We start from the raw sequence: 13555 nt of genomic DNA on the forward strand, positions 1-13555 counted from the left end.
TTTAACATTAAAAGGAAAAATGCACCCCTAAAACAGAACTTGTGATATTCCCAAACTGTACATTTTGCTCAGTGGTTACTAGAGTTTCCAACCATGGTTACTCAAAAACGAGTCTTTGCTTTATATACCATAAATAAAATGTATAAAAGTAATTGAAAAACAAATCATAAGATAAAAGGAACAAGTTCCCAGTTTGAAGTTAATAACTCTAAAACAGTAGAAGGTGGTTCCTTTCAATGATTATAGTGTACATACACCAATCACCACAACATTAAAAAGACTAACAGGTTAGGTGAATTACACTGATCATTGCATTATAATGCAGTGTTCTGTCTTGAGTCCTGGCATTAAAGTGGATGTTCTTTGACACGCACCACCAACCCAAAGACTGTTGTAGACCAAGTTGCCTCATGGCAACAACACTGAGTGGCAGGGGCCCATCTCCACCAGGACAGTGTGTCCTGCCCTGCATATCCCACAGATGCTTGTCTTTACTGGCCATTTGCTGAAACATGTTCAATACCTAAAACCAATTAATCAATTTACCAGTTGCATTTCAGGGTGGATTTTCCCCTTCAATATTTTGCTGATCTGGATTAACAAACAGCAGCTGGACCTCAGCAGAGGCAGTCAGTTAGTTTGCAGTGTTGTGCTGTGACATGGACTGATAAACTGCAGTCAATGTCCTGACAACTCCATGGCTTCATACCTGTCCAGGTTATAACCAAAAGGTTGAGGACAAATACCTTGAATTGGAGCCCTACTGGGATGTCTGAGCGATTTCTGAACAAATCTAGCCTCTTGGTTTATGAAATGCTAATTTCGGTCATGTTCTATCAAAACACATGTAAGAGCCAATTTCCTAAAGACTGATCAAGTATCTTCAACTGAATCTTTAACAAAGGGTTCATTATGAATAAGGTCATTTCCAGGAGCTGCTGGCAGGTGGAGGGTTCTAATGATCCATCGCAGTGATTATGATTGACAGAATGAAAGCAAGTGAACCTGTTGGTGTGTGAGAAAGATGGGCTGCTGTCACCATGGCAACTACAAAATTTAGTAACAGAAGCGGGAAATGGCTGAGGTGTCCAGCGTGTACCACAATCAGTCAGTTCAGTTCATCTGAACACTGTGGACAATCAGTACGTATGCAAAGTACCACCAAATGTTCTTGGTTTTTAAAAACACACAATAATACACGCACGCACGCACACACACACACAATATAAGATGTAAAAAAATAAATCCAAAGTCAGTGGCCGTTATGTTTAGAGAGGCAGAGAAAGACAGTTGTTGAACAAGGTCTGATGACCACACACAGAAACACCATCTCCTCTTGTCTTATCTGTATCTTATACTATATGTGAAACACAAATATATGCAATATATATGTAACTATATAAGAGTTGCTTCCCTGGCACTGAGCGATCATTCTTTAAATATGCATAATCTGAATTCTGCTGTTGTTGACTGTTCTTTACCTGAGCCTTCTCATGGCAAGAATATTTCTCACTCAACGTGGCCATGTTCCTGATATGCCTGGTGTGCATCATAAAGCATTTATCTTTTGTGTTTCAATACAAAGGATAAAATAAATAAATGATAAGCATTAACTTTGTAGTCTGTAAGGACAAAGCAACCAGACTTAATCCATGTAATGTTATTCCTGTCACTTCCTGGTGTGTATCTTGGGTTGGTCATAAACTCAGCAGGTCATAATTTAGTTAAAAAGCAGCTTGGGGACTTTGCATGCATCTTCATTAGTATGAAGACAGATGAGAAGGGTGATGGTGCTTTTGGAAAAGGAGTTTTATTTTAGTGGGAGGAGAGCATGAAATCAGGTGAACCAGAATGAGTTAAGTCTCTCAAGTCAGGCAGGAGGTATTCAAAGAGAGGAGCAAACAAAACAGACAGTTCACTTTCACTGTCATCGACTCAGCAGCTTACATTTCTATTCCAACACTTTGAAAATAAGTCTAAAGGCTGTTTGTGTACATTCACACATATAACATATGTTACTTGGTCTAACTTTTCATTTTTTTGGCACTCTAACAGTTTTTCAAAATGTTCTATTCCAGTCTCGACCCACAGTAGTTTTCAATATACTTGCCCACTCAGATTCAATAGAACCGATTTGTTCTGTTTATAGCTGGGATTCCCGCAACATTTTAAAGAGGAGGCGCCCTTCCTCACCTGAAATAAAGGAGCACCACTTCTCACTTTGGAAGACATTATAGTTTTATAAAATTTAACATTTGATTTTAAATGATCAAAAATGGGCAGTGTCACAGAGCATAGGCCGCATATTTGATGAGTGGGGACACTGATCGATTGTCCCTGATAACGAGATGTGATAAGTCAGGATCTGTCTGATTCAGCTCAGCAAGTGATAATTTAATCGATCACAATGTTCGCAGTTACATGTAAAAGTGACAAGTATCAAGTTAAAATTAGTTTCATATTCCTATTAACCAACTAATGATGACTGATGATATCATTAATGCCATTAGTTTTGTCATTTGCGTTATAGATTAATGTGTAATGGATGGACCTGATATGATTTTTTTTTCTTTTTTTTTTTTTAAATAAGCAAAAGAGCGGGACAGATGTTGGTGCCTTAAAATGTAGGTGATGTTTGTATCATTGTTTGATTTCTACTTGTTGTTTCATACTAAATGATAAATGCCATCCAAACTTTCAATTGCCATTTTTGTACTATAATATTTTTCCAAAGTATGAAATTAAAGCAATAAATGGCAAGCGGACAAATTCTCTCTGAACCACTATGATTTACACAAATTGGACATTTTTGAATGCAAGCCCCGAATACATTAGTTAATCAACCTGGCATAATGTTAAATATGCAAACACAAATTAGACCTACTAGCTGCTCTTTTATTTTGAATTCAACCATTCATTTTTTTCTGAAATACACCAACTTAGAACGATGGTTTAAAAAGGATAAAATAAAACAACATGACTGACTTCACCTTCCTGTTTTATACCATAGTGCAGGTGAATGTGAGCCACTGAGTGGATGTCAGTGATTTTACTGCTGTTCTCACAGTTTGCTCCTCTCATCATTGGTCATTACTCTCTGGCTGAGCTGCAAAGTAACAATTCATACAAACCCATATAGATTGTAACACTTTCTTGAAACAAAAAAACTATTTCAAATTTTCAGCCTCTTCGTCGAAAAAATGTATATTTAAAACCTACCTGACGTAAAAAGGACCATACCACTGTTTTTTTCAGTGTTCAGTTCTGTTAAAACAGAGCTTGAATCTTGCTGAAAACAGATAATCAATCACAGTCAACACTGTTACATAGTTGTCTTACACTAGATTAGATGATTGAAATAATTATTGACAGTGATTAGATGATTAATCAATCACTTGGACTGGCAAAATTTAGATAATTCCACTGTTTAAAATCCAAAGATATTTAGTTAACAATGATATAACACTGTACATCGAACAAAACAAGACATCTGAATACATGTGTTGGGCTTTAGGAAGGTTAAAACTTAACATAGTTATCATATTTTCAGGTCAAAATTCTGGGTGCATTCAAGGATGCTTTGACATCTGGCTGCTGAACAGCAACTGTTTATAACACCCACCAGCTAAATTCACATGATCCTTTATACAACGTTCTTTTTTTACTTTCTCTTCTGGGCAGGTATACTGGATATTCAGCAGTAATATAGAGAAAAAACATTTTGAAGTCAATGGTTTACAATATGCTCAAGCACTGGTATGGTCCTTTAAAAAAGTATATGCTTTACTTTACTTTCATTTGATGTTGCAGAAATCTAACGTTAACCATTTTGCATACCCACATGTGAACATTTGTCTCGATTTGGTTTAAGACACGCAAAATGGCATGAGTTTGAAATTCACAGGATTATTATATATCATACTTCAACTAAAGGCTACTATATAATGGTGCTGTTCTTAACACTGTAATTGTTCCCATTTTAGCTTTTGCAGCTCAGCCAAGAGGGTGAACCTTCTTCTTCCTGCCTTCGGTTTTCAGTATGCATTTTCTGGGGCTTACTGGCGCCTCTATAGGCCGGTGGCGGTATAGCAGCTCTGCGGTGTAGAGCTTCAAGTCGCACCCGCTGGCAGGGAGGCACATCACCTCCACAACCACCTCCTCCCCCTCACCTCCTTCTCCTTCCTTCTGAGAGGAGTGGGGAGGTTAAGGGAGGGAGAGGGCATGGCAGCATCAGAGGACAGAACAATAAAAGAAACAAAAAATAACAAAATGCACAGACAACAAATAAATACCTACAAGACAATAAATTATAAATACACATATAACAACAATATATTGAAGGTCCAAAATGAAATCATAATTAAACAGAACAAAAAACCGCCAAGGGTCAGGCTCACACACATGGATTAGACGCAACCATTCACCATCCAATTTAAAAGCTAAAGGCGCTGATGATCTAGTTTAGTAAGTAATAGCGGTAGTAAAAATGTTAGGCTTGTAGATTTCATTCTCATGATTAAATTCTAAAATAAAAGCCGCTGTTTAAATAATGGCAGAGCTTCATTTAATAGCCAACATAATCACACAAAGGCTGGAAGCTTATGAATTACCTGCTCTGTAATGACTCACTAGGTAAATTCAGTATCATGTATAATGCATATTTCCACAGCTCTGACTCCAACAGAACTTCAACAGTCGTGTCATACTCACCATTTAATTTCACATGATTAGTAAATAAATCCAGAACTTGGTTTACAAAAGAAACTATTTTGCAGTTTTATTCAATCGCTTTAGTTTCCATCAGTGAAACTTAAAAGTCCAGTGTGTAGGATTTAAGTGCCATCTAGCGTTGAGGTTGCAGATTGCAACCAACAAAACACTGCTCGTCTCTGTAGACACATGTTCACGAAGGTGTTTTTGGATGCAAGGGGTCATGCTGCTTCCCAGCATTCGACGATTAATAGCAGTACCACTAGACGTTGCACCTGTTTGGTTGAATGCTGTCACTCATGGGTGGTGTGCTCCCTGATTTGTAAACAGGAACAACATGGTGGCTCGTTTGGAAAGATTTTTATATTACAAAAATAGTTTTACTGAAATGTGTTTAGCCTGACAACAGTTAGTTCAAAAACTTTTCGGTTTCCTGAGGCAGACAATTGCACTTAACCCCCCTGGTTTACATAAAGTAGCTAGACCTCAACCCAGGTGATTATACACTAATGAAAACATAATCAAGAATATTATATTCCATTTATATTGGTCCCCCTAAATCCTACACACATTTAATTTTCCTCAGACGTTTAAAATAAAATTAAAACCCTACCAGGAATCAAGGCTATTCTAAACTATTTCTTTTTCTTTTTTCCACCATGTTGTGTCTCCAGTTCAGTTCCATCTCTGCTACTTCATGGTGAGCTGTACTTTAATTCAAAATATGTGTACTTTCTATAAAAGGTGTGGAATGTAAAACACTCAGTTTCCCTGAGATAATGTTAATTTAAGAAGCACACTTTCACTTCACTACTCATTTCTCCTAACTTATAAATGTCTAGATCTAATCCATGTGCCTGAGCCCTGATGTTCCTAAAGCAATCAAACACCATCACTACATATAAAACACAGTTAGACTGCCGACACACCACCACGGGAAGCTAGCTGTACAGATGTAGCCATTTATGTCCCACGTTTACTGCTTACTGCAGTGCAGCAATTTACAGGATCATATTAGCTAGCATCATGTTAACTGAATTATTTAAGCCATGTTTGAACAACAGGGCCCTCATCAAGTATCATTATATCTGTGGAAACAGATACCTCAAACAGCTAAATGATTAGAAACAGCATATGACTATCATTGAAGGGAAAAGTGGGTTTTAAACGGACTGAAGGGAAGTCTAAAGTAAGTAGGTAAACTATATATCCATAATAAGAAATGTCTAAGAAAAACAAACTGTGCAACATGATATAAATGTGTCTGGTGTGCAGCAGGAGTGTACAGTAAACACCTCTCTGAGCTGTCCCATGCATTCCAAGCAACAAGCTGTTTGAATAGATTTGATATATAATTTGCCAGGCACAAAAATTACAAAATTTTCGTTTCTTTTATGAAACCACAACAAAAAAAATACATTGGTCATGTGTCAGGCGGAAGTGTAAATCAAATGCTTGGAACCTTCTGCAAATTAGTTCCAGCTTCCAGTCTCTCCACTGAGTATCAAATCGTAATGTGCATTTATAATAAAATGATAACTGGACAGAGTGAAGTTCGGTGGACTGACCTGTTTGTCTGAGTGGCTTGCAATGGTGTAGACCAGCGGAGGGATCGAGCCTTCTTTGGTTTTCCCAACATCACTGCGGAAATGTTCACTAGCACGCAAACAGCTGCAGAATACAGATACATACCATGTTTAAATGTACAGTGTTTGTGTAGCATATTTTACACACAGTCACAAAAACCATTGAAGGCCTTTTAATGTCTCTGCTTGTACAGCTCCTAAGACTTGAGCGTGAGATGAGTCTGTGCTCTTCTTCTGTGGTGCCCACACCATCAGATGATACTGAGCAGTGATACAAGAGAAGGGGTGGCAGTGGGTTTACCTGGCGGGCAGCTTGTAGATGTAACTGTAGCCATCTTCGGTCCAGATGATGACCGTGTCTGCAGCGATGAACTCTCCTCCAGTCCAGACCTGGTCGTTGTCACTGGGCACCGAGCAGAGCAGCGAGTAGTCACCTGCATCAAAAACCTGACAGAGATACACATATTTAATAATCTAGCTGTCGGCTCGGGCCAAAATTTCAAGTGAATGCAGTACTTTACTCCAGTGCTTAGTGCATTGTATTACTCAGTGGTAATGCAGGTTCTTACCCTCCAGTACTTGGAGCAGACGACCAGCAGGCTGCTCTGAGTGAAGGTACAGAAGGAAATACTCTGACAGCCCTGACAGTAGACAGGTTTGGACTCTTCTTCAAACACAGGATCCAGGTCCTGAAAATACACCACCACACACACACAAATAAGAGCCTGAGCTGATACAGATATTAATATTCGAGATTGAAGAAATAGACAATGATGTATCAGCTAGTATTTGTTGTGATTCTATTACTAATACTAATACCCCAATACTATTGGGGTATTTTTAATGTATGGTCACATAATTCTAAGCCACATATTAAAATGATTCATTATAGACAACGTAATACTGTAAAGGCCTGTGTTCACTTCACCTTGTGTTTACAAAACATTTCCAGCAGTAAACACAGGTCAGAGGAAAGACAGATGTATTTTTTAATAAAATAGGATCTGTACGGCGGTGTACCTGCATCTTGCTGACCTCAGCTGTGATGATCCAGACTTTCAAAATCCCTGTCACTGACACTGCCACCACTGTGTCCTCTATACACAGACAGACAGACAGACAGACAGACAGACGACACCAAGTCAAATGTTAATGCCTAACTGCTAACAGTGCGAGGTCAGAACTATATAGAAATTTATTACACGGCTCTATTGAATGCTGCTCTCTGATTGGTCCATCGCTGCGTTCTACGGTCTGTTATTTCTGTATAATGACCGTCGTCAAGTATAACAGACCGTTGCTAGGGAAGGCGCTCTGATTCGCCCTGGCAACATATAGCAACATAAGCAAGACAGCTGGACTTTCAACGCGTTACACCAACCACAGCACGCTGTCCAGCTCCTCTCTCAGGCCAGCCTTGACAGTGAAAGTGAAAGTTAAAACTTTACCGAGCGATCCTTGTCGCTGCTGAATCATTGTGGGTCTCATTTCAGTCGTAAGGCCGTGTAATAAGCGGGATAATGTATAGTTAGTCGGTTGTTATGTAGAAATAAACCCCTTCAGGTTCCATACAACCTGTCGGGGTTTATTTCTCCATAACAACCTCCGAACTATACATTATCCCTTACATAAAGTCCAGGTTCCATCTCCATCTTGTCTCATTCCTCTGCTCTCAGGCTGTCGTGGATGTACAAAGAGCTGTCACAATGTGAACTTTCACATTATATTATTTTCTCTGTATGTGAAAGTTCACACTATATAATTTTCTCTGTAAGGTGCAACTCACATAAAAAAATTTACCATGAAAAATCACAGACAAAGTTGCTTCAAACTGAATTCAAATCATCCGCACGTTATATGAAAGTCAGCCAATCTCACAGAGAAAAACAAATCTCATCTGCTTGGTCTCCACCTGTGTCTCTCACCTTGTGTTCGATGGGATCGGATGATGCTCATGGAGCTGATCCAGTCAGGGGAGATCTTGGAGACCAACGAGTACAGGACCTCCAGGCTGGTGGCGTCCACCACAAGGATTTCTGGGTAATGGCCATTACAAAGCAGACGTCCCTCCCTCTGAGTGCCGATGGTGAATTGATAGAACTGGAGGACCAGAGGAGCAAAGATCACAATCGAATGACCACAATCTGAACACAAAACAACATTTTCTTGCCTTCCGACAGGTCAGAGGGCAAAACACCTCCCTCTCCTGGTGTTCTTTAAATATGAAAAATCTGCACGATGTGTGAAAAAAGGAAAAGTGATTGTATACATGTAGTGAATGAAAAGATTATTTGTGTTAAAAATAGATAGTGAGGTCAGCAGAGTAGTGAGTATGACTTGTACATATGGAATAGCTATAGTATCACAATAATTGTAAACCAATGAAATTGTGTTTTTCACACATCCTCTATTAGCCACCGGCTTTAAACTGTTTGTGCTTAAGTGACACTAAGCCACTATTTAAGTACCAAGTTTTATTGGTGAAATCTGGGCATGCGAGTGTGTCTCACCTGTATACCAGTGTGGGCACAGGCCAGCTTGGTGAACTCAATACAGCGTCCATCATTCACATCCCACAAACACATCTCTCTGGAAACACAAAGCAAAGTTTGTTATGTCTGTGTTTAGGGCTGTAACTAATGATTATTTTCATTATCAATTAATCTGACAATTATTTTCACAGTTAATCGATTAATCATGTTGTCTGTAAACGTCATAAATTGTCACAATTTCTCAGAGCCCAAAGGGACTTTTTCAAATTACTTATTTTATCCAACCAACAGTCTAAAACCCAGATACTCTTCATTAACTGTCATACATGACAAAGAAAAGTAGAAAATCCTTACATTTAAGAAGCTGGAACCAACAAAAATCTTTCCCTAAAAAATGACTGAAATGAATACTGGAATATAAAAATCATCACAGCTCTATATTCCGATAATCTGGTAACCTAAACTATAATATCTTATGGGCCAACATTCTCCAATCCAATATCAGGATTCTAGTGATCAAACAATAATGAAATCAGTGTTTAAAGTTGCATTACTAGTCTTAAACCTGTGATCTGGTTCTGTTGGCCACAGAAATGAGGCTATTTTGCAACACAATCAGATCATCATGATAATCATAAAGAAGAAACGATCTATGAGATGTTGGTGTTAAAAATCCATCTTAAGTCATTCTGTTATGCCATCTTAGAGTAAGCCATCATCTTCTGAGAGATGTGTGTTACAGGCATGTAACAATGTACTCACCCACTCTCTGATGCACTGACGATGTACTGTTTGTCACTGCATGCACTGGCTTTAGACAGACAGGTGATGGAGGCTGTATGACCAAACAACATGGCCCTGGGACAAATCTGAGCGGAGAAGAACAGGGGGTATTTATGTGATGAAGAGGAGCAGAGGAATTAAGAGTATCAAATGCACACACAACCATTTAATATCACCACCACTGTCATCGGTACCTCCAGCTCAGGTGTCATGTCCCAGAGGCAGATCTGTCCATCATGGCAGCCAGTGATGATGGTGCTGAAGTCGTCCATCACTAGCAGACTGCTGATACAGTGGGTGGGAGCTGTGCGGCCCCACAGCACTATGGGCAGAACCAAGCTGTTCCCTGACATTATGCTGATGTGTCTGGAAGAAGACGGCGACAGTTAAAGAGACGGACAAAATGAAAGAGACAGAGAGAGAGAAAAAGATGAGGCACTGTTCCGAGGTCTAGCAGTGCAGACACCATTGTAAAAAAGGGCTCAGCAAATGTTGAATTTTTACATCTTTAAATGTGTGAATTCATTGTTTGTCATCACATTTTCAGATATGCTTAATATTATGGTATCAAAATATATCAGAATGTCGTAGGAACTTCTAGAAAACCAATTGAAAACCTTTTATAGATAAAATAACTAGATCACAATGTCTGTGAATGCAATACCTTCATCACATTGACCTAAAAATCCTACAATTTCAATATTGCATAAAGCAGAACTTTTATAAGGCATCAGCTTTTGGCTGCCAAAACTGAGGATATGGTTGCGTGTTTTAGTCACCTTATATTTTGAGTAATTAAGATACTATGTAGCTATACATCAGGGTAATAATTAAAATAATACATATAAAGAATGTTTAAAAGCTTTAGTACAGTAACCAAACAAAGGTATTTGTACTTTGGGTTTTATCTTTAATTAAAGGAATTTAAACCTCAAGTGTTATCAGGTAACATGTCAACCATCAATTCCTAGTATACAAAACACAAGTAGTGCAACTCTTTGGTCTTCACAGATCCCTCAAAAATGAATTCTGCAAGTCACTGGTTGCTTGTTCATCTGTTCTCTCCCTTTCAATATAAAGGTTGTTCAGATGACACCAACATCAGCTTCTCCTTTTTGTTTCATGTTCCAGGTTGTCTGTTTTCTTGGGCATTTTTTGTCAGTTGAATAAATTTGCACATTGGTCTGTGATGTTGCAGGGTTGGTCAAACTTTCACCCCACAATGAAACAACTTAATTTACATACATCATTTCAATTTTACTGTTATCGTTAAATCACATTTAAACTTCATCTACAAACCCACCACCTGCTGTTATTGTTGAAAGGTGCAGTCAAAACACTTGGTCAGTCAAAATGTGCTTCATTAGTATAATGTGCTGCTAATTTAAAGTTAACTGACTAGCAAAGGTAAAGGGCCTCACCAAAAATCTAACCTCTTACCGTCAAAAAAGAAAGCTAGGGTACCGAAAGAACAAGAAAATACATGTCTCAGAGAGTCAATGGCCAAAAAGGTGTGAGGAAGCAGCACATATGACAGGTAAAGCTGAATGGCAATGGTGAGGAAATACAGAATAGAAAATAAAACTTTAGCTTGCTTAACTAACATCAGCATGTTAGGCTTTCAGCCCGCTGGTATTACAAATGCAATTCAGATCAGGCTCTATCAGAAACTGAGCGAGAGCCGAGTTTCCTCACGCAGAGCAGTTCCACTCAGGGAGAGACAAGTAAGCCTGTATTATTATTGTTATCATCATTTCAGCTGACAACCATATAGTATAGTATTTTAGTTTTAATTTGACCAATACTTTGATTAATGTAGGCCTAAATATGAATTTGATAAATGAAGAGTAAACTTATTTTGTTCAACTATGATTTGATCTTGATTATCATGATTTATTGCCTTGCAGTCATTTTTCATCAGTTTTTAACTTAACTTTTCTCTTTTCACTCATTCATTGGAGGGCATTTTTTCTGTCCTTGTTTTGTGTTAAGTTAGAAGGAGGAATATACCTGTAACTGCCATAGTCTAGTTTCAAAGAAATACTTGCGTTTTGTTTTGTGTGCTTTATAATAATATCGAGTATATGTATGCAAATCATGGTGTGGATGGGTTTATAATTTATATTTGGAGACGGCTGTTAGAGACTCCATCTGTGTCACTACAAGGGTAATGACCAAGAACTTATTTGAAATTGTCCATACTGATACTAGAACTAAGGGTGGGTGGTGGTGGTGCTGGAGTGGGTGTGGATGGGGGGCCCAATTGGAAAATTGTGTCCTCTTGTATATAATTCCTTAAGGAATGTGTAAACAGTATTAGAATTGACAATCTTCTCACAGAAGGTATTATATTGCCCAGTCTCACTAATTGGGGTTGGGGCTACAGCACTTATATTCAGTTTCAAGTTATTTTTTACTAATTAATTAAAAATAGTACATGATGTTGCAGCACACTACCTGCAGTATCTGTCATGTTTGTTTCTCCTTAAATGTTTGTATTACTCTTTATCCAGTTTATTGCTTTTATTCGCATTATTTATTTCATTTGACTTCTACTGCACCAGTCTGTATGAAAGGTTTTTGATTGATTGATTGATTGATTGATTGATTGATATAGGGTTGCACAATGTACAGACAGGGTAGAAGTTGCAAATTACATTTCCACCAAGACCAGTGGGTTGTAACTGGAATGCAGCATAACAGCCATGGCATGCTGAAGATACTAAACACATACGTTAGCATGCTAATGCGCTAACGTGTAGCATGCTGACAAATTATCAAGTGTGCAGACAGTAAAACATGCTGACATTATAATATTCACATTACTCTCTGTATACACAATCATTTGCACTTGGATCAGTATATTAACGTATATGTCATGACATGTCATAAACACAAATACATCGTCAATGAGTCACGAATCACCTTCCTGTCACGATGACAGGCACAGAGACAACACTGACCCTTTGACTGGAATAGCTAAACCTCACACAGTACATACTTTGAGATGAAAACACCTTTTTGTGTGTGTTTCATATGAGTATTTAACCGTAGGGTTAACGTTACATTCAGGTTTTCAGGCTGCGCAGCAACGTTTAGGTCGTAAAGGGGGATACCTTTAATTCACAGTCAGTTTCAGCATATTTACTCACACCTTGGAGGAAGCTAGCAATTTATAATTCTGCCTATAGTTGAATTTATAGCTACTTGTCAGTGATGACCAGATGTTAACGTTAGAGGACAGATTAGCTAGGCAGTGATCCATGAAGTGCTAACGCTAAACTGCACCTGCAATTAGCAACAAGGCTAACGAAGCCAAAACATATGTATGTATACGTACCAGAAAAAAGAGTCCTACTGGAACATTTCCTTCTAATTGAAGGCTTATCAACGAACGGTTTCCCCCGTGGAAACTAAACACAGAAATAGTCCTCCTTTGCGGCTTGTTTTTAGCTGCTCGTCACACTGACAAACCGATCTGTTCGGTCAGCTGATCACGCGACCACTAAGGGCCGCGTCCGGGCTAATCTTTTCAAAGTAAAAAAGATGCAGTATTCATTTTTCCAAGCCTGAGCCCACCAGATTGATCGTTATTTTGTACGAGACTATGGAGGGCTTTTACGGACAAATAATTCAGGAGTTTAAAAAAATCAGAGGAATAAGTAAAACAAATACAATAATCCTCCTATTTAATTTACTCAATTATGCATCTATTTCTATAGTTACTAATTATTCAACAGTTTAGCTTTTGACTGCAAAATATATAAGCTTAAAAAAAAATGTTCCACAAAAATCTGAGAAAAAACAACACAAAAAAATAACTAATTCCGTTTACTCCTTTTAAAAAATATACGTTTATGTATAATTATTACATGTTTACATTTGGAAGCCTGACCTTTATTTTGAACGTTGACGCATCTGACCTAAAATGATACAGACTTCCGACATGCGCATTCAGCCTTCAAAATAAAAGTCCAAATGACT

The 13555-nt window shown here is 38.2% G+C and overlaps 1 protein-coding gene across 3 annotated transcripts in view; it reads right to left on the reverse strand.

Moving 5' to 3' along the window:
• The window catches only part of wdr7 (WD repeat domain 7), a 121977-nt gene extending 108670 nt beyond the window's left edge, over positions 1 to 13307 (reverse strand). Inside the window, exons 1-9 of one of the 3 annotated variants that reach the window (XM_084383740.1) lie at positions 12912 to 13307; positions 9766 to 9937; positions 9551 to 9657; positions 8807 to 8885; positions 8222 to 8396; positions 7332 to 7393; positions 6866 to 6985; positions 6598 to 6743; positions 6279 to 6381 (exon numbers count right to left, since the gene is read on the reverse strand). In XM_084383740.1, the coding sequence (XP_084239866.1) occupies positions 6279 to 6381; positions 6598 to 6743; positions 6866 to 6985; positions 7332 to 7393; positions 8222 to 8396; positions 8807 to 8885; positions 9551 to 9657; positions 9766 to 9924 (951 nt within the window). In that variant the 5' untranslated portion in view covers positions 9925 to 9937; positions 12912 to 13307. Of the gene's footprint in view, positions 1 to 6278; positions 6382 to 6597; positions 6744 to 6865; positions 6986 to 7316; positions 7394 to 8221; positions 8397 to 8806; positions 8886 to 9550; positions 9658 to 9765; positions 9938 to 12911 lie in introns of all 3 variants that reach the window. The other 2 variants (XM_084383739.1, XM_084383741.1) reach the window with 2 other exon arrangements.
• Between the last annotated feature and the right edge of the window lie 248 nt (positions 13308 to 13555).

This window comes from Pagrus pagrus, assembly GCF_965226575.1.
Source record: "Pagrus pagrus genome assembly, chromosome: 19".
NCBI lineage: Eukaryota > Metazoa > Chordata > Actinopteri > Spariformes > Sparidae > Pagrus > Pagrus pagrus.